This window comes from Mastigoproctus giganteus, chromosome 1 (assembly GCF_048544385.1).
Source record: "Mastigoproctus giganteus isolate SK-2022 chromosome 1, ASM4854438v1, whole genome shotgun sequence".
NCBI lineage: Eukaryota > Metazoa > Arthropoda > Arachnida > Uropygi > Thelyphonidae > Mastigoproctus > Mastigoproctus giganteus.
Genome location: NC_143575.1, coordinates 110,795,861 through 110,816,221, shown reverse-complemented (window position 1 = coordinate 110,816,221; position 20,361 = coordinate 110,795,861). Strand labels below are relative to the sequence as shown.

At 36.2% G+C, this 20,361-nt stretch overlaps 1 protein-coding gene across 4 annotated transcripts in view; it reads left to right on the top strand.

The window, feature by feature from the left end:
• Positions 1 to 20,361, top strand: part of LOC150091098 (mediator of RNA polymerase II transcription subunit 12-like protein) — an 825,386-nt gene that overhangs the window by 428,936 nt on the left and 376,089 nt on the right. For all 4 annotated transcript variants that reach the window (XM_090374287.1, XM_090374270.1, XM_090374279.1 and 1 more), the window contains 2 exons: positions 131 to 257; positions 15,782 to 16,048. In XM_090374287.1, coding sequence (XP_090230413.1) covers positions 131 to 257; positions 15,782 to 16,048 — 394 coding nt within the window. The remainder of the gene's footprint in view (positions 1 to 130; positions 258 to 15,781; positions 16,049 to 20,361) is intronic.

Below are 20,361 nucleotides of genomic sequence, written 5' to 3'. Positions count from 1 at the left end.
GGATAAATATCATAAATTTGGTAATAAAATAACCTTTTTTTCTTGATAATCTTGTAAAATAGATTTTTGGATAAATATCATAAATTTGGTAATAAAATAACCTTTTTTTCTTGATGCTATTTAATTGCAGGTTGGGGATCTCTCTATCCATGATAATCTTGCAGTGTTTACATCTATTTTGGTTGCTCGCCGTTGCTTCTCCTTACAAGATTTTGTTGTTCATGTAGCTCTTCCTTCACTACTTTCAGCATGCCCAGGTAAGTGCTGCATTAAAATTAAATCTGTTTTTTTTCACCCTTTTGCATTGAAGTTGACAAATAACAATCACACAGCTATTTCTTGGTGGTTTGGGGATCCACCAAGAAATGTGTTTTGTTTTTATAAAAAAAAAACAAAACACATTTTAAATTACTAGTACAGTCAGTCCTTGTATAGCACGATAGTTGTGTTCCTAGAAACCCTCGTGCAATGCAAAATCGTGCAATATAAACATCAGGCCCTATGGGAAAAATAGGGTTAGTTGCCTACCACCCAAGATTGAACACATATTTTTAACCTAAACATTACTAAAAACAATAAATAATCGTAATAAAATACGTATTTTATTACGACTATTACGTAATAAAAAATATTGCTAATGCTTTTGCTTCTCTCATAAGCAAACATGTTTTTTGTTTGATTTTCCATCCAAACAGATGACAGCCGTTCCATCTCTTCCAATTCTTTGTGTCTTAATCTAATGGATTTTAATTACACTTTGTTCCTGCTATGAAAGTTATTTTTATTTTCTGTGCATTCCTTGTAATTCTCGGCGTTGCCTCATTTAGGCCTGTAGCACACGCAATATCACATGGTCTTTCATTTTGCTCAAAGGGTTTCACAATTTCATATTTTTTCTCTATCGACAGAGGCGGACTGGCCATAAGCCTTACCGGGGAAACCCTAGTGGGCCGGAGGCCGGTGTGATTTTGGCCATAAACCATAGTATGAGGCCACTATAAATTTTCCCAGGTAAGAATTTTTGACCCAGTCTGCCTCTGTTCATCGATATTGCTTCTCTTTTTCTTTCTGAATCTGCAGTGTCTTCACCAGGATGCTTCCTTTTCACACCTTTTAAGTATTTTACTCATTTTTAGGGAATAAAGCACAATTACAAAACAAGGAGGCACGCTTGATACGCATAAACAAAGCTGCGCGCGTGTAGCAACTGAATAAACAACACCGTAAAGGCAGAGATACACTATTAACACCTCACATTTTACTAAAGCACATTTCTAGGGGTTACTACCATAAAACAATAAAAACAATTTCCAGTTGCGTTTCTGCTAGTTGGAATCTGTTATAAACTGGTAGTAAACTCGATCTAATTGCATTTGCAATTATACCGATAGCTGGAATTGTGTTGATTTTTATGTTATTATGGTGATTTTCAGAATCTTCTCTTCATTCCTATTGTGTTGCGTTCGGTTGGGGTGATTCTGCGTTTGACTGCCATTTCTTGTAAACACAAAGACGAATCGTGCATAAGTGAATTTGGTTCGTGTTATATAAGATATCGTTCCCCTATTTATAAATCGTGTATGATCGAATTCGTGTAGTGTAAACATGTGTTATACGAGGACTGACTGTATAAAAATATTTAGGCTAATATTTGCAATGCAATTTCTTTTGTCTAATCCCATTAGTATTTCCCAGGTCCCTCATAGTGATATTTTAAATATATAATTGTCATTAAAGGAATAGGCATTTTCTTTTGAGAAAATGCCATGTTTACTTCAACATTTACCCCATGAATCTATAATATGTGGCAAGGTAAATACGAGAGATTGTTTACAGTGCAGAATTTAAGTTGTAGGAAAGAGCAAGCCTTCAGAAGAATTGCACAGTTAAAAATAAACAAATTACAGGATCCTCTGACTTACGTAAGGGGTGCTTCCGCGGAACTCTGCATAAGTCAAATTTTACATAAGTCAGAATTTCCTTAAATGCTTATGCAGCCCTCGCAACTATGCTTGCTGAATTTGATTGAAGCAAAAATGAAATGTTCGACGAACATGTAAATAGAATTATTTATTCAATTTTTTTATCTCATGCTTAGGAAAAATTACAAAAGTGTGCAATTACAAAAATTATAAAATTACAAAAAAAAGGGAGTGGTCTGGCATAAAGACAGCAAGTTTTACCTTTTGAGCATCTTTGCCAGAATCAGTGTCTCCAGCTGATAAGTATGCCATTGCAGAGATTGAGGGCTGTAGAAATTTAGAAGGGGTTTTTTCCAACACATCACAAAATTTGTCTGCTGCTGCAGAATCAATACTGGTGACTTCACTGCATACTTTAACGTTGTGGAAACCAGCGCAATACTTGTATCTGTAAAACAACCCATTGCTTGCCACGAACTTGGCTTGGGGTTTGCCTTACTTATCCTTAATATGTTCATAAATACTTCTTGCTTTTGCTGGAATGGCCATTAGACTCAGGCACTAACTTCTGAATCTGATTTTTCATTCATTTTATTAATATTTTTTCCATCTTCTATATAGCACCTGAACACTGTTTTGATCACTGTTGATCTTAAATGCGTTGATCCTTTAACATGTTCTTTTATACGTGCACTGTCCTTTGAAATAGTATTCACTGCTTAAGCAGTGAGACCTAATTCTGTGCAATAGATAACAAACTTTACCCTGCTGCTTACTTCTTAGTCATTTTCATCTTCATTTTTAAATCAATTTTGTTTGGTTTCCTAGCACTGCACCACTTGTGCTGTTAGTCGCTTTCCATTTATCATTAAAAAAATTGATTTATGTTTCTTATATGATTGAAGATTTCAGTGAAGGGGAACCACATTTCACCATAATAATGTAAAAACCCACACAATTCCAGTTATCGGGATTATTGCAGATGCAATAAGATTGAGTTTATAATTAGTTGCACTAAAAGAAAAAGCCCAATAAACTGGAAAGTGCAAATTGTTTTTATTGTTTTATTAGCATTAGTTGAGGCATATGATGCAAGAAAGCAAATTTATACAGCATCAGGCAAAAAAAAAAAAAAAAAAAAAAAAATCCCTTCCCGTTTCACTGATATGGTCACATCAAATGTTTGTCTAGTTCAGACTTAAATTTATTTAAGCTATCAACTTCCACAACAACAGATGGAAGTCTGTTCCAGCTGTCAACTGTCTGTTGGCTAAAGGCAAACTTTTGCACATACATTCTGCAACTGTCTTTCCTTAATTTCAATCCATGCCCCCCCTCAGGTTCTTAATATCCGAGTAAGCGGAAGTATCCCATCAGCTTCGAGCCTGCTCAAACCATTCAAAGCCTTATACACCTCGATCAGATCACCTCGCAGATGCCTGGTCTCCAGCTGTTGCAACTTGCAGAACTTAAGCCTTTCTTCATAAGTGCACCCATTTGTTTCTCTCACCAATCTTGTTGCCCTTCTCTGTACTCGTTCTAACAACTCTACATCCTTCCTAAAATGAGACTTCCAGACCTGTATGCAGTACTCAAGGTGTGTCCTGACCATTCCCTTATACAAAGAGATAATCACTTCTTTGTCTCTGCTAGCAAAATTCCTATATATCATTGACAAAACTCCATGACTTACCCTGGCAGCCCGTCTGTACTACTAAGAGAATTTCATATCTGACTGCACAATTGCCCCCCAGGTATTTTTCATTCTCCACCTCCCTGAGTGTAATACCACACAGTTGGTATGTTTCTCTTGGGTTACTGCTACCCATTTGGAGTATTTGCATTTGTCAATGTTAAATTTCACTTCTCAGCCCATCTACCTAACTTTTCTAGATCCTGCCGAAGTAGCATACTGTCTTTACTGTCATTAAAAACCTTGCTAATCTTTGTATCATCTGCAAACTTGGACTTTAGGCCTGATATGCCTTCATCAAATCATTGATAAATACACAAAACAACAATGGGACCACACCAAATCTTGGGAACTCTGCTAATAAAATTAGTCCATGTAGTCCAGTGTCCATTTAATACCACTCTCTGCCATCTCCCACTCAACCATCCCTTTATCCATTGCAGTAACTTGCCCTTAATGCCATACCGCTCCATTTTGTATGGAAATTTTCCATGTGCAACAGTATCAAAAGCTTTCCTGATGGTCGTGACCTCCAGAAATGTTCTTTAGGAAAATATCAACAAAGCCGTTCACAATTAATCCTTATAATGGAATATATGATAATGATGAAAGGGTAGCACTCCATTATAAAAAAGACATTTTAGAGAGATAAATAGCTTAGTTATATAGCAAAAATTTCGACTTCCAAGGTCTTGGAATGAATTACCAAAAACACAATGTGTTTTTGGATTCACATTGCATTCTTTTCACAATACTGTACTTTCATTTATTCCTATGGGATACAAAATATGTTTCCACGATTTTTTAAAATTTTACACTGGCGGTCAAAAACTTAGCATCAGTAGAGGCATACGATGCAAAAAAGCAAGCTTATGCAGCATCAGCCAAAAAAAAAAAAACGCTCCCATTTCACCCCTCCATTCATTCCAAATAACTGTCCAGCTCAGCTTTATTTTTATTTAGGCCATCAAGTTCCACAACAAAAGATGGAAATCTGTTCCTCCAATCAACTACGTGCTGGCTAAAGGCAAACTTCTGCACATCTATCCTACAACTGTCTTTCCTCAATTCCCATCAGCATTAAGCATGCTCCATCCATTCAAAGTTTTATACACCTCAATCAGATCACCTCGCAGGTGCCTAGTCTCCAGACACTGTAATCTGCAAAACTTAGGCCTTTCTTCATAAGAGCAACCCTTTGTTCCATCACCTCTACATCCTTCTTAAAATGAGGCCTCCAGACCATTCAAACCAGTACTGCACTCTTGAGTACTGTATACACCTCTGATTGAGGTGTATATAGTACTCAAGATGTGGCCTGACCATTGTCTTATACAAGGGGACAGTCACCTGCTTATCCTTGCTAGAAAAATTCCTGTATATTCTTGACAAAACACCACGAGCTACTTTTGCAGACCGTCTGCACTGCTCAGAAAACTTCATATCTGCCTGCACAATTACCTCCAGGTCCTTTTCATTCTCTACCAATGTCAGTGTAGTACCACAGAGTTGATACGTTACTCTGGGGTTACTGCTTCCCATATGTAGTACTTTACATTTGTCAATGTTAACATTCATTTGCCACCTCTCAGCCCATCGTCTCATCTTTTCTAGATCCTGTTGCAGCAGCGTACTGCCATTAGCGTTCTTAACAAGCCTACCAACCTTCGTATTGTCGAAAACTCGGACATTAAGCCTGATACACCATCATCAATATCATTTGTAAATACAGAAAACAACAATAGCCCCAACACTGAACCCTGAGGGACTCCACTAATAACATTAGTCCACGAAGAGTAGTGGCCATTGAATACCATTTCTCCCACTCAAGCATCCCTTTATCCATAGCAGCAATTTGCCTCTAATGCCACACTTCTCCAATTTCTGCAGCTGTCTTCCATGTGCAACAGTATCAAAAGCCTTTCTAAGATCCAAATATATGATATCAAAGTTATTTCCTGCATCCAGTTCCTTTGTGACCACATCATAGTATCCAATCAAATTGGTCAGACGAAACTTCCCCCTAACTAAACCATGCTGTGTCCGAACTATAACTGAAGTCTTGTCTAGATGATCCAGCAGTGCTTCTTTAACCAGTGCCTCCACTAATTTCCCTGGAACAGAAGTTAAACTAACATGTCTGAAATTTCTTGTGTCGACCTTTGATCCCCCTTTGTGAATTGGGCTCACATTTCCACATCTCCAGTCCACGGGTACCTCCGCTGAGTCCAAGGAAGCTCTCATAATTATGGCTAAGGGTTTGCTTACTTCCTTTACTGCCTACTTTAATATAATTGGATAGATCCTGTCCACCACGGGTGCCTTTTTTATGTTTAATTCAACAATTTCTCCTCCACTTTGCTCTCAGAATCATTTTAAATCATTTTAAGCTTATTTGAATGTTAGGTAAACATGTGAAAAAATTTACGGAATATTATAAATTTCAAAGTGCATTGCATCCAAATGTCACACATCACTGTTAATAAAGGTGTGGGTACCTAAAAAAAACACTGGGTAAAGTAATATACAAATAGAAGGATGGGCAAAATCTGAGTAAATACCACAGCAGTTTACATGTCAGTGGCTGTAAATTAATGTTATGTACAGATGTCATATAATGTACTGAAGCATTACTTATATAGTGATGGTACATAACAGTTCATAACGTTAGAATTTTCAGTATTTGAAATATATGCTAAAAGAGGTTGTCTATCACATCAGTTGATGTCTGACACACTATCAAAACAGAAACTCACATAGTGAAAAACCATAGTTGTAATATTTTAATATATAAGGCATGTGTTGTCAGTGAAATTTCAAGTCCAAAGTTGGTACTTTAAAAAAAAAATTACTTTTTTTTTCTAAAGATGTTAGTTTTTCTGAAGCTGTTCCTCTAGATTTTATCCATGAACTTTCCTGTTCTCTTCCTGGTTTAGCCAAAAAATCTGCTGCTCACTTTGGAAGGTTACCATCTGCAGTTATGCAAAGGTGTTCAGTTGAATTAAAATCTGTTCTCTGGCCAAAATGGCAGGTTTACTGAATTAGTTTCCTCACACGACCATTACAATGTTTGCACTTTATGACCCGAGCATTGTAATACCAATACACATACAGTCTCTGCTTAGAATTTTCCACATTGTAGATAAGGCAGAATTATCCAGAAAGTCACAATAAACAGCTGCATTCTTGGTTTCATCTATGTTAGCCAGTGGAACAAGTATAAACCACAAAAAAACAGACCTATACCCTCATATTACAACAGTTAACTTCCATGTTGGTATATTATAGTACAGGCGGGCCTCGATTAATGCGATTAATTCGTCCCGCGAGCGCATTGCGCAAAACGTAAATGCGTTAATCGAATATAATAATCAATAGAAAAAATTATAATTGGTCCTTGACCTTCTGGAATGTCCATAAAGAATTTTAAAAATACCTTTTAAATAACTTTTTAACTGTATATAAAGTAAAAGATAATGAAAATAATTATGGAATTAAATGTTTATTGCATAAAACAATGGTTCTTAAACTGTGTGCCACGGAATATTTTAAATTTTCGAGGGAAACACAGCGATACTCGACATCTGTCGGACACCGCGTGAACTACTAGCTCGAGGTAGTTCACAGTTTCAGCATTTCTTATTAAGTTGTTTGGACCTAACTACTAAACGAAACTGTTAGGTATTTCAGTATTAGGTATTTTGGTCTGGGTGCGCCTTGAAAAAAATTACGGAGACATTAAAGGCGCCGTGAACCGAGAAACTTTGGGAACCTCTGACATAAAATACACAATGAAGAAATTACTGTTGCGGAAATATTTGAACAGTGTTGACTTTCTCTTTTCATCAATCAATTTCCGATAGCCGACAACAATCTTCTCTGGGCCCTGGCGAAATAAATATCGCGGAGAACATCAAACCTTTTGTTTGGGTTCTATGCGATACGAAAGATGTCATCTAATTCTTTTATCGTTATCTCCTTCGCGGTAACATTTTCATCTGGCTCATTTAAAAATTTGAATTTTTAAATGCAAGTCTGCATTGACTTTATTAGCGGAAGACAAACACGTATTCTTCCGATGGTTGATGGAACACACCGAGACGGGCAGCAGGCAAACGTTTGTTTATTGACCATATGACTCACGGTAAGCTTAACGCGTGATTCAAATCTTTTTCAACTATCGCATAAAAAAAAAAAAAAAAGATCGCATTAACTGGAAATTTGCATCGTGTAAAATGAAAAGTGGTATCATTTTTCAAATAGTGTTAGCTGAATATCGCGTTAATCGAACTCGTGTTATGCGAGGCCTAGCTGTATATTCTATTTAAAACTTCTTTGGGCATGTACCAAACTCAGGTGTATTCATACCTGGATTGCATATCATGATTCTTCATTACCTACTACTGCTGTTATTGTCCATTGCTTCCATTCTTTGTATGGAATCTACAGGTGGCTACTTATATGAGTATAAGTAGCCACCTGTAGTTGTGGGAAGCAGATTTGACGTTGGTCCTAAACTTATTCCAGTTTTGTCAATTGTCTCTCAAGTCAATCAGTTGAGGATGCCTTTTCAGTTTTATTTTTGTTATCTGTTTCAGTCTTTGACTTGCTGTTTGGGTCATGAATGGTATTCTACCTGTCTTGGATTTAATGGTTGCATTAGGTATGCTAAATTGAGAAATTTTTGCCTACAATTAATCCATTGTCTTATATTTTCATGACACTGATGGCAAACATAATGTGGGTCCCATGATTTGTCTTAGTCTCCAGTTCTGGCACCAAAATAAGCATGATATGTTTTATTGGGGATTCAAAGTTAGCGATCCTTCATCTTTGATTTCATGGTGTAAAATTTCCATGTGTATTGAGTTAGAAGCATTAATTATATAGTGATGCAGGTTTATAACAGTGTAATAGTAACATGTGCAGCAGAAGGAGCAAAGATTGATGATATATCAAGTATGCAACATTATCTTAAGAAAAGGTTATTTAATAATAATAATAATGATAAATTAACAATTAAAGCACCAAACAATTTTTTTTTCTATTATCTGGATACATCATATCATTTATTATGAAGTTTTAATTATAACTGATCATTTTCAAAAAAATGTCCCATCTTATGTGACATATTCAAAAAAAAAAATGTATATATATATATATCCAAGTATGAAAAAGCAAATAGTAAATGATATAATAAATATAAATATTAAAATATTAAATAGTCACATAACCAATTAATGCCATCTAAGACGATTAAACATTACATCAGTGTGTATATATATGAATATGAGTTAAGTTAATAGTGGTAAGAGTTTTTAAAGGTAAAATATGATATACTAGCTTATCAGGTAAACCAAAAACCATATCGGGTACCCAACGTGACCTGGAAAAAAATATAAATATATGCCACGACATAAGCAGTAAATTATAAAAATATATAAAAATACCATTAAAATGTTAATTATGGCAATAAGATACATTGAAAGGGACTTTTTCGAGGGCTAACCCTTTCAATGTATCAACCATAATTAACGAGCTATCCGTTTCTGTAGTCATCGTCCAGCATAACTATGTCCAAATATATGTAAAATAGTAAGATAGAGCCAAAAAGTAGTGACGAGAATAAAATTATGTAGATTAATTCCAAATTTAGCAGTAAGCTGACATGATGACTGTTAGCCCGACGGATAGCCAAAATTTAAATTTAAATTAGAGAATGAGCTATAATTATAGAATGAGCTATAATTATTATTAGGCATATGTGCGTAGTTGATGGTAAATGCAGTCACGGTAGTCTAAACAAAAGTAACAGTGGAAGCTAGCGCTAACAAAGGCGAACAGAAAAAGGTAGAAGGATAGATATAGTACCTCAATCCCCCTCGAATACTCTAATAGTTCATGAGGTATGAATAAATAGGGATAAGAAAGTGAAAGTTAAACAGAAAAGAAAAAGTAAAATAATTAACATAGGATGCAACCTTATAGTAAGGTATCCTGGTTATGGCAGGCAATGCACAGATGTATAGAATGCGTTAGGATTAAAATAAGAATGCTTACCACCGTATAACCAAAATACTAAAACACCACGTGTATTAGCGGGCGCCTCCGTAGCCAGGTGGGAAGGAGCAGCAGTGCGTAGCACACGCTTCTTGATTAGACCGGGGTTCGAGCCCGTCACCACCAAATACGGAGGATGCGGAAATGTCAGGGAACGACCACCGCATTTCCCGGAGCAATATGGCCTTAGTTGCTAATGCTCCTAAAAACCAAATAACAACAACAACCACGTGTATTAGCACGTGTAGCATATATAACTACCGATTGTAGCCCCCCTCCTAGGAAATGTAATAGCTAAGTTAAGTGCTAAATTAAGTATAATTACATGTATCGCCCTCTGCAGTTTTTTTATATACTGCATAATATTACACATAGAAAGGCCGTCAAATAAGTATATCTCAAAGTCACAGTAGAAGTTAACAAAATAAGTTCCTACCCATGGAGCAAATATAGGTACGACGTTTTTAATGCGTGTAAGCTATATGCAACTTACTCCATGGGCAGTGCCTACTATTTACATAATTACATATCCAACGAAATTTATCTAAGCCAAAGAAACACCTACGAAAATTTACAAAGGCTATGTTATATTAGCGCCTGTTTAGGACTTGATCTATAATACTCTGTGCGTTAAGGTTATAATGCCCCTTGTTGTTTTCAATGTATCTTATTGCCATAATTAACATTTTAATGGTATTTTTATATATTTTTATAATTTATTGCTTATGTCATGGCATATATTTATATTTTTTTCTAGGGCACGTTGGGTACCCGATATGGTTTTTGGTTTACCTGATAAGCTAGTATATCATATTTTACCTTTAAAAACTCTTACCCCTATTAACTTAACATATATACACACACACCCCTTGGGTACACTGTGGCAAACATTCTGCTCTTATTGGAGCATTTTACATGTGAAGGAAAAATAATCAGTTGTTTTTGTAATTTAATTATGTATTGGATTGTATTGATGTAATGATGCTTTGAGATTACTATTACAAACATTGTTGTAATCTCATTTACAGTGCTTGATTTAATGAGGTAGTCTTAGAAACTTTTAATAGGTCTTTGTATATTTATATAATCACAAAAATATAATATAGGTGGTCCATTAGTTATGAAAAATTATTTTTTTTGAATATGTCACATAAGATGGGACATTTTTTGAAAATGATCAGTTATAATGAAAACTTCATAATAAATGATATGATGTATCCAGATAATTGAATAACAACAAACAAACAAACAGCAATCCACGTTGATGTTAACCTTGCAGAATGATTGTTTTCTCTCTGGATTTACCTTTCTGTCAGTTCTTACACAAATGCAGTAATGGAATGTCCAGATGGTCAGTGACAGCCAAATCCTCTGCTTGCACCTTCACGATGGTGGGACTGTTAGTAATCCTGTGTATAACCTCCATGCACAAGTACACTGTTGGTGACCACCCAGGTATGAACCAACGTAAGCAGGGGTCGAGGTGTGGCACCCACACCACATGGAGGAATGGTGCCCCTCTGTGTTACCAGGCAATACTAGGTGGTAGATGACTCTCATCGACTGGTGTACTACCACCACTTTTTTTATTGGAGGCTTGAAGTGGTGGAACCCATGTTTAGTCTCCAGAGCTAAGTTCCGGTCAACCCTTCCCCATTTCTTCCATCATGCAGTATGACTGATGACTTTTGAGGTTATGATGAACATCATGGTGAGATCCAATCTCCCTTACATTTCGAGTGTACAGTTCTAAAACAGTGTTCGCAGGCTGGCAGCTAGTTAGTACACCGGACTGAACCTATTGGTAACTCTTTAGGAGGCATCTGAATCAGCTAGTGTATAATCTTGCTACCTCTACTCTGCCACACAGTGACTGGAGGGAGTCCAAGTAGTGTGTTTGTGGGGGGCATTGTCGAGGCCACGTTATGTCAAGGATCTGAGTATATCCTTACCATCTGTATGCCATATCCAAAAACTTCATACAGCATGTACCCCCCCCCCACTTTTTCTTACTATTGAATACACCATGATTTGTCAAACTAATAGAGTAAGCTCATCAGCGAAAAGATCTAAACCTCCCAAACACTTCCTAGTTCATTTCAAATATATACATGGTCTCAATTCTAATCTCAACGATGTCCATTTCCGCTTGCAGTCTGCCAAACCCCATGTACTTTTTCTGACAGAATCTCAGTTATCGGTTGATTCAACTACTGCTCATCTCAGTTGCCCAAATTATTCACTGTATGATTCCTTTTGCCTCAAAGGTGGTACTTGTGCATATGTCCGTTCCAATATTCCCTGTCAGAGAATTGGTAATTTGGAATCTCCTCTCTTCGATCTTCTCTAGCTTAAAATCTCACTACCTCATTCTGTCAAATTCATCTGTTGTCTCTCCATTCTCCTAACTCCTCATTCACTTGGAGCTCTTTGACTTCCTCTCTTTGCAACTTGACTTTCTTCAGTCCAACTTTCCTAACAGTGAGGTAATTTTCCTTGGTGATTTTAATGTTCACAACTCCAGCTGGCTTCCATTTTCTAATTACACCGACCCAACTGGTCGAGATGCTGAGGCTTTTGCAATTTCTAATGACCTTGCACTGATTGTTCATTTACCTACAAGAATACTAGACAATCCTAACCATACAGCCAACATGCTTGATCTTTTTCTCACAAACAGCCCTTCTAAGTAGACGGTCGAAGTGAGTGGTCCTTTGGGTACCTCAGATCACAACTTGGTAATGTCTCTTCTCCAATGGAGCCGATATCTCATGGCTATTCCCAACCTCGTATTGTTTGGCATTACAAGAATGCAAAATGGGATGACCTGTGAGATTTCTTTTCCTTGGTCGGATTACTGTTTCAAAACTTCTGATGTCAATGTTTGCTCAGATTGTGTCAGAAAAATTATTCTTGTAGGAATGGAATCCTTTATTCCCCACTCCACTTTAAAAACTCCTTTATCTAAACCTTGGTCTTCCAATAAAAGTGCTAAGGCTGTTCAAGAGAAGAATGTTGCATATTGTAATTGGCTTGTTTCCAATTCTTCAGTTTCATTTTTTACCTACACCAAAGCTTGCAACAATTGTAAAGCAGTCATTAAGCAGTCCAAACTAGATTTTGAACAGGCTAAGAGTAGAAAACTTGCTTCTTGCCCTAACAGTAGCCAAGCATTCTGGTCTCTCGCCAAAGCTATTGGCCATTGGCAACTTTTGCCCATCTCTGCTCCCACCTCTGTCAAAACCAGATGGTTGTATTGTCATTTCAGCCAGTGATAAGGCTGTCCTCCTAACATCCCATTTTTCTTCCAACTCATCTATTAATGATCTTGGTAAAACACCTCCCACCATTCCTAGCATGCTCCATTCAATGCCTCCTGTGGTCTTCCATCAAAAGGATTTTGACGAACCTTGATGCTAAGAAAGCTCCAGGTGTTGATGGTATTTCTCCACTTGTTCTTAAAACCTGTGCTCCAGAACTTACTCCTGTTCTTTGTCCCCTTTTTCACTTTCTTATTCCAAAGGTGTTTTTCCTACTGTTTGGAAATTTGCTCATAGAAACCTTCCGTCTGATCAACAATCGCCAGTATGGATTCTGTCAGTGTCGATTCACTGGTGATATTCTGGCTTATGTTACCCATTTATGGACTAATTCAATGGAAAAGTTTGGTGAAACACAAGCAGTTGCTCTTGACATGTCAAAGACTTTTGATTGTGTTTGGCATAAAGGTCTTCTAAACAAGCTTCCATCTTATGGTTTGCCAACTGTTTTTTGTAATTGGTTATCCAGTTTTCTCTCTGATCGCTCACTGAAGGTGGGGGTAGATGGCTCTCTGTCTTCTAACTTCTCCACTAATACTGGTGTCCCCCAAGGTTCAGTTCTTTCCACCCACTCTTTTTCTGTTGTATATTAATGACCTTCTTCCATTGAATGGAAATCCTATCCATAGTTTTGTCGATGATAGCACATTGCATTCCACTTTCCGTTTTGAAAAACCTTGCCCTGCTCAGTCAGCTTCAACTTCTCGACTTCTCGAATGTTCACTACCAATTCCTTAATGTCGATCTCCAGGTAATTCTGCAGTGGGGCAAAGACAACTTAGTTGATTTCAATCCTTCTAAAACTCAATCCTGTCTTATATCTCACAAAAAGGATTCTTCTGCTTCTATGATTATCTTTGGTGACACTCCGATTTCTAAGTTAAATGATATATCTCTTTTGGGGATTACCCTGACTTCTAATATCTCTTGGTACAAGCACTTTAGAAATATTGCTTCTTCTGCATCTAAAAAACTTGATTTTCTCTTTCGCTCTCAGCATTAGTTTTCTTCCCAACAGCTGTTCACTCTGTACAAATCGCAAATCCGCCCCACCATGGAATATTGTTCCCACATCTGGGGCAGTGCCCCCAAAACCTCTCTCTCTCAGGCTTCTAGATTCCATTCAGAAGAGGGCAGTTAGGTTAATTAATGACTCCTTTCTAACAGTCTCTCCACTCCCTGTGTGATAGATGCACTGTTTCTGCTGTATGCCTTTTCTACAGATACTTCAATGGTCACTATTGTTCTGAATTGGCTTTCCGATCTCTCTCTTTCAAAACAGTCCAAACATATGCCGCCACCAGCTAACATCCATTTATTGTCAAACTTCAAACTCACAGAACCAACTTTTCATCTTTTTTATTTATTCATTCAACTGCCGTTTTCTGGAACAACCTTCTTTTATATGTATTTCCTGAAAATTACAGTGCGCAGAAATTCAAGTCTAATGTCAACAAATATCTTCTTTCATCTTCTCAACCTCCAACCAAAGCATGGTACTAAGTACTATAAGTTCTAATACCTCTCATGTTTGGGGTTTGCATAAAAAAAAAAAAAAAAGAAAATGAGAAAATTTGCCACTTCTAAAATAGTGAAATTATTTTGTGAAAAAGAAACTGCCTTTGCTAAACTTTAAGGTGAAGGCCACGATCCCAGGACATATCATATTTAAGATGGTAGTAATTGGTTGTTATGTTCCCCCCCCCCCCAGAAACCATTTCCTCTAAAAGTGCCTGTCTTCCAAATTTAGGTTGTCTCTAATCTTTCCAGCGAGTAGCACATGAATTAAAACTGTCCACTTGTTCAAGAATATGGATGAAGTTAAGCAAATTTCTTACGGAGTGTAGTTTAATATTCATGCCACAGGGAATTTATAGCTATTAGTATGCTGGTCTTACCTTCTTGATTTTTGTTTTACTCCTGTAGTTACATTAGCAACCAAAATGTGGAGACCTGGACCAGCAAGTATCTATTTCCAGTCTGAAAGACACAATCTAATTTCTAAATTATCATCAAAGAACTTAATTTTTTGATGTCATTTAGAAATGCAAATTAAGAGGAACTATCTTATTCTTTTATATTACTTTGGAACCAGCAGGATTAATGGGTTAGTTAGTATAATGGTCATTAAGACTATTATCAAATAACACAGCAGAACAAACTTTTTTTGTGTGTTCACAAGTAGTTGTCCTGGTATTGCACCATTTTTAAAGAAAAGGCCTTGCCAAAAGATTATTTGACTCTTTGCTTAAAAGAATGAGATACTGCTGTAGTAGCCTCTTTTGGGATTTAATGGATACATTCCATTTGTTCTCTTAGTAGGTCCCTGGCCTGGCTCCACATGCCAAGGATGTGGAGCCAGCCAACTAGTAATTGTATAGTGGTGCAGTGTAATGTATATGTTGATATTATTTGTACAGAACTATAAATAGTGATGGGGTTGCCAGAAAAGCTGGTGGGAACCGCCTAGATCAATAAATAAATAAATAAATATATATATATTAGATTGTCACTTGTCAGATAAATGCTGAGACAAAACATTTGTAAATAAGTTGTTTGATGTGAGTTGCCATGCAGTATATAAATCAGAACTTCAAAATTATATTCTGCCTCAAAAACAATTTTTTTTGAGTTCCCTGAAGAAGAAGAGAAACGCCTTATAGTTTGATTGTTGTGATTAGTGATGGTGCTATTAATTAAAAATCATATTCACATTAATAATATTAGTTAAATATTAATAATATGGTACTATATATATGTGCATGTGTGTATAATTTTCGTTCTAGCTGGTGGTGGTGGACAAGATGCAGAATCAGGAGCTCGTTTAACTTGTCATTTACTGTTGCGTTTATTCAAGGTGGTAGAATTTCCTTTAACTTCTGCAACAACATATACATGTCACTCAGGTACATCTCCTGGCACAACAGGTACTTCTTCTCAGAGACCACTTTTTCTAATAAAATCATCCTGTGATCGTCATCTACTGTCAGCTGTTCACAGCAGTATGAGAGTGGAAGCTGTACTGGCAGTTTTGAAAGCAGTACTTGTATTGGGTATGTTTAAATCACAATAGTGAAACAAAATGCTTTTAAATTGATTTGTTTGAATTCCTTTCATAATATTTGTTTTTATTTAAAAGATGTTTAATTGATATTATCACTGTATGGTTATGGAGAATTGACTATCTGCAGCATTATGAGCAGAAATTAAAAGCTGGTTTAATGATCAGTCAGACCTTTTCACCAATTTTTCATCTAATCTAAATTATTTTGATTGTTTAATCATGCCATTTTGTAGACACTTCTGAATACATTACAAAATAATATCACCTAGAAAGAATGTAATTAAAATTTACATTCTTTCTTTTAACGTCCTCAGTTTTCAGTATATCAAAGTCTGCAAACTAATATGCATAGATATTGCTACAGAATACATATGTATATATACATTGTTTGTTGTATGAATAATTTTTTTCTATGAATAAAAGTTTTTTTATGTATAGGAATATCTTGATATAGGGCTGTGCGCATATTTAAATTGGGAGGTGTTTCACCTACTAAATGGGGTAGATTGTGACCTATTAATTAGAGTAATTACATCTCTTATTCACCATGAGCTCGAATTTATGGAGTTTAATGGCCTAGAACCCTCTTGCATTATGGCCTCGCCTCAATATATGAAACATACACATTCTGGAACTTTGTGTATTGTGATATAATATTATAACTTACGTTATTATGACATTAGAACTCTGAGGATTCATTCTTAGCTTTTCTGATTTACTATCTAATACTGTAAATTCATAATTTTCCATTCATATTGTAAAAAAAGGCAATTTATATTGAATATGATATATTTTATTCTTTATCATTAAAATTAAAAAAAAAAAAAAAAACTCTTCATCATCATTCTAAGGGCCAAGCCCTGTTGCCATAGAGATCTTTTTTCTCCACTTAATCCAAATTTGGGCTTTTTGTTTAGCTTCCCTGTAGTTCATTCTTGAGAGTTGGAGCATGTCATCAAGTGCTGTGATTCTTGATTGTCCTCTGCTTCTTTTCCCTTCAAGCTGGCCTTCTAGTATGTTTACTATCCAATAATTGTGTCTCCAGAGATGTCCTAGGAACTGCATCTTCCTCTTCATTATGGTTTTCTTGATTGTTCTTTGTTCCTCAGCTATTCTGAGGACTTCTTCATTTGTCTCTTCCAGTTGATTTTCATCAATGTTCTCCTGCAAAACATCTCAAAAGCTTCAGTTCTCCTCTAGTCTGTTGGTGTTATTGACCATGTTTCACATCCATACAGCAGTATTCCATATGTAGGTTTTCACAAATCTATTCCACTTTTTTGTTTATCCTGCTTGCAATAAATTATTTCTTTTTCCTAAGTGCTTCTTTCACTTTAGCAATTTTCCTTTTTATTTTAAATGGCTTTTACCATCCTCTTGTATGTTGCTTCCAACCTATACAAATGAACTTATTTGTTCAATTTCTTGTTATCTATTTCTATCTTGTTTGTTTTTCTTTAACTTTCTTTTCTGACAGCCATTATTTTTGTGTTAATTTTGAACCGGTATTCTAAGAAAACTTCTTCCATTACTTCTATTATGTTTTTCAACTCTTCTTCATTTTCCATTAGTGCTGCTATATCAACTGCTAAACATGTAAATTGCACTTGTACTCCTCCTATATTTATTCCTTTGGTTTTACACTTCACTTTCTCTATAGCATCCTCCATCTATAAGTTAAATAGTAATGGTGATAATGCACACCCCTGCCTAACTCCTTTTCTTATGTTGGCTATTCATTATTTATAATTCAATTTTTGTCATTTGATTTTCATATAATTTTTTGTCAGCTTGTCGATCTCTCCAATCAAACTGAGCCTTCTTCATGACTCTGAAAAGCTTCTCCCAGAGAACACTGTAAAGGCTTCAGTTGGAGAATTAATGTGAAGTTAGTTGCAGGGAGGGCTAACAGAATCCATCTATGGTACTGGTCCAGCTGAGGTCGTCCTTCAGCTCTCCGTCCTCCAACTGGTGAAAAGAGAGTGACACCATTTCTTAATGAAGGTATAAAGTGTGGGTTATTTTGCCTTTTTATGCTTCTTGCTAAGAATGGTATTGTAGCAGCTTATATCATTTGCAGATATGACCCCTTGACAAGACTTTTTTTTTTTTTTTTTTTGTTCCCAATTTTAGTAATTTTCTGAAAGCATTTCTGTTGCACCAAAAATTTTATTAAAAGCTGTTATTGTCTTCTCTAACTCCATTTGATGAGCTCCTTAAGGTTGTCTAGACTCATATGCTCCCCATGTGATATAATGCATTAAATGTGTCAGCTTCACTAAATCCAGCTTCGTTAGCCAGATTATCTATCAACATGATCTATCCCACTCCCATTCATTTGGAGAGGTTTGGGTTCAATTTCCATCAACAACTGGAGTAATTTCTAAAGCCATCTTCCATTAAGACTGATATTATGTGGTTAAGAAAATAATTTATACATAGTGAATAGATTGCAAAATAGCAAAGCTTTGGATAGCATTATAAAACAATTGCTTTTCTTTACTGTTTTTTTTCCCCTAAATATGCCAACACCTTAGAACAAAAGGACAGAGATAAAGTATTGTTGAAATATATCTTGTGTTACAAGCTTTTTGGTTGGATCTCCATATGGCAGGAAGCTTCTCCTTTGAATATCCCCTCAAAAGCATTTTGGTTTTTCAAGAATGCTAACCCAGCTTGCTTTAATTTAAAGTTAAAAACTAAAGCAAGTTATTAAGTTTAAAAGTTTAAGTTTAAAGTTTAAAGTTCTGCAGCAGCATGATCGAGAGGCAACCAGAGAGGGTAATACTCTTGATCTGGTTATCAGAAGTGATCATTCATGTATTAAGAATTTGCAGATAAAGGAACCGCTAGGTGGCAGTGATCACAGTGTACTGATGTGGGATTTACTTAAAGATATAATTACCATCAGAGGTAAAGGAAAGGGTTTTTGCTTCCATAAATGTGAGTACAGTGGTCTGAGACAGTTTTTAAATTCTGTACAGTGGGATCAACTGACGATGTTACCAACAGTAAATTCTAAGTGGGCAGCATTCTAGGAATTAATCGTGGATGCTACTAAAAGTTTCATACCTATTAAGAAATATTGTTCAAGGTTTAGGCCTAAATGGTTATCAAATGAACTAATGAGACTCGTGACAGAGAAGAAAAATGCATGGGATGCATATAAATTATCAAGCGACTCAGAAGCCTATGGCAGATATAAGCTAGTCTGTAACAGGTCACAAAGGAGGTTAGGCAGGCGAAGACGGATTATGAGAAATATTTGGTAAAAGATGCTAAGAAAAACAGCAAAGATTTCTTTACTTATATAAATTCTAAAAGGAAGGGGATGAATCTGATTGGATCTGATTGGTCCACTTGATATTGATGGTTTGACTGGTGATGATCCTGCTCAGATAGCAAACAAACTGAATGAGTATTTTGTATCTACATTCACACATGAGGAGTTATTAAGGTTTGAAAATGCCAGAAGGTTATCAAATTGTAGCAGGGTGCTTAATAATTTTGTAATAACTGAGAGCAAAGTGGAGGAGAAATTGTTGAAGTTAAACATAAGAAAGGCACCTGGGGTGGATGGGATCTATCCAGTTATATTAAAGGAGGCGGCAAAGCAACTAAGCAAACCCTTAGCCAAAATTATGAGAGCATCCTTGGACTCAGGGGATGTCCCCACGGACTGGAGATGTGCAAATGTATCCCCAATTCACAAAGGGGGATCAAAGGGTGACACGAGTAATTACAGACCAGTTAGCTTAACTTCTGTTCCGGTTAAAATAATGGAGTCTCTGATTAAAGATGCATTGCAGAATCATCTAGACAAGACTGCAGCAATAATTCAGACACAGCGTGTGTTTGTTAAGGGAAAGTCTTGTCTGACAAATTTGATAGGATATTATGATGTGGTTACAAAGGAACTGGATGCAAAAAATAATTTTGAAATCATATATTTGGATTTCAGGAAAGCTTTTGACACTGTTGCACATGGAAGACTATTGTACAAATTGGAGCAGAATGGTATTAAGGGTAAGTTGCTACAATGGATAAAAGGATGGCTGAGTGGGAGAAGACAGAGGGTGGTAATTAATGGGTGCTGCTCTTCGTGGACTAATGTTATTAGTGGAGTCCCACAGGGTTCGGTGTTGGGTCCTCTGTTGTTTTGTATATTTATCAATGATATTGATGTAGGTATATCAGGCTTAGTGTCAAAGTTTGCAGATGATACAAAGGTTGGCAGGGTTGTTAATGACAGTAATGGCAGTGTGCTACTGCAACAGGATCTAGATAATTTGGGCAGATGTG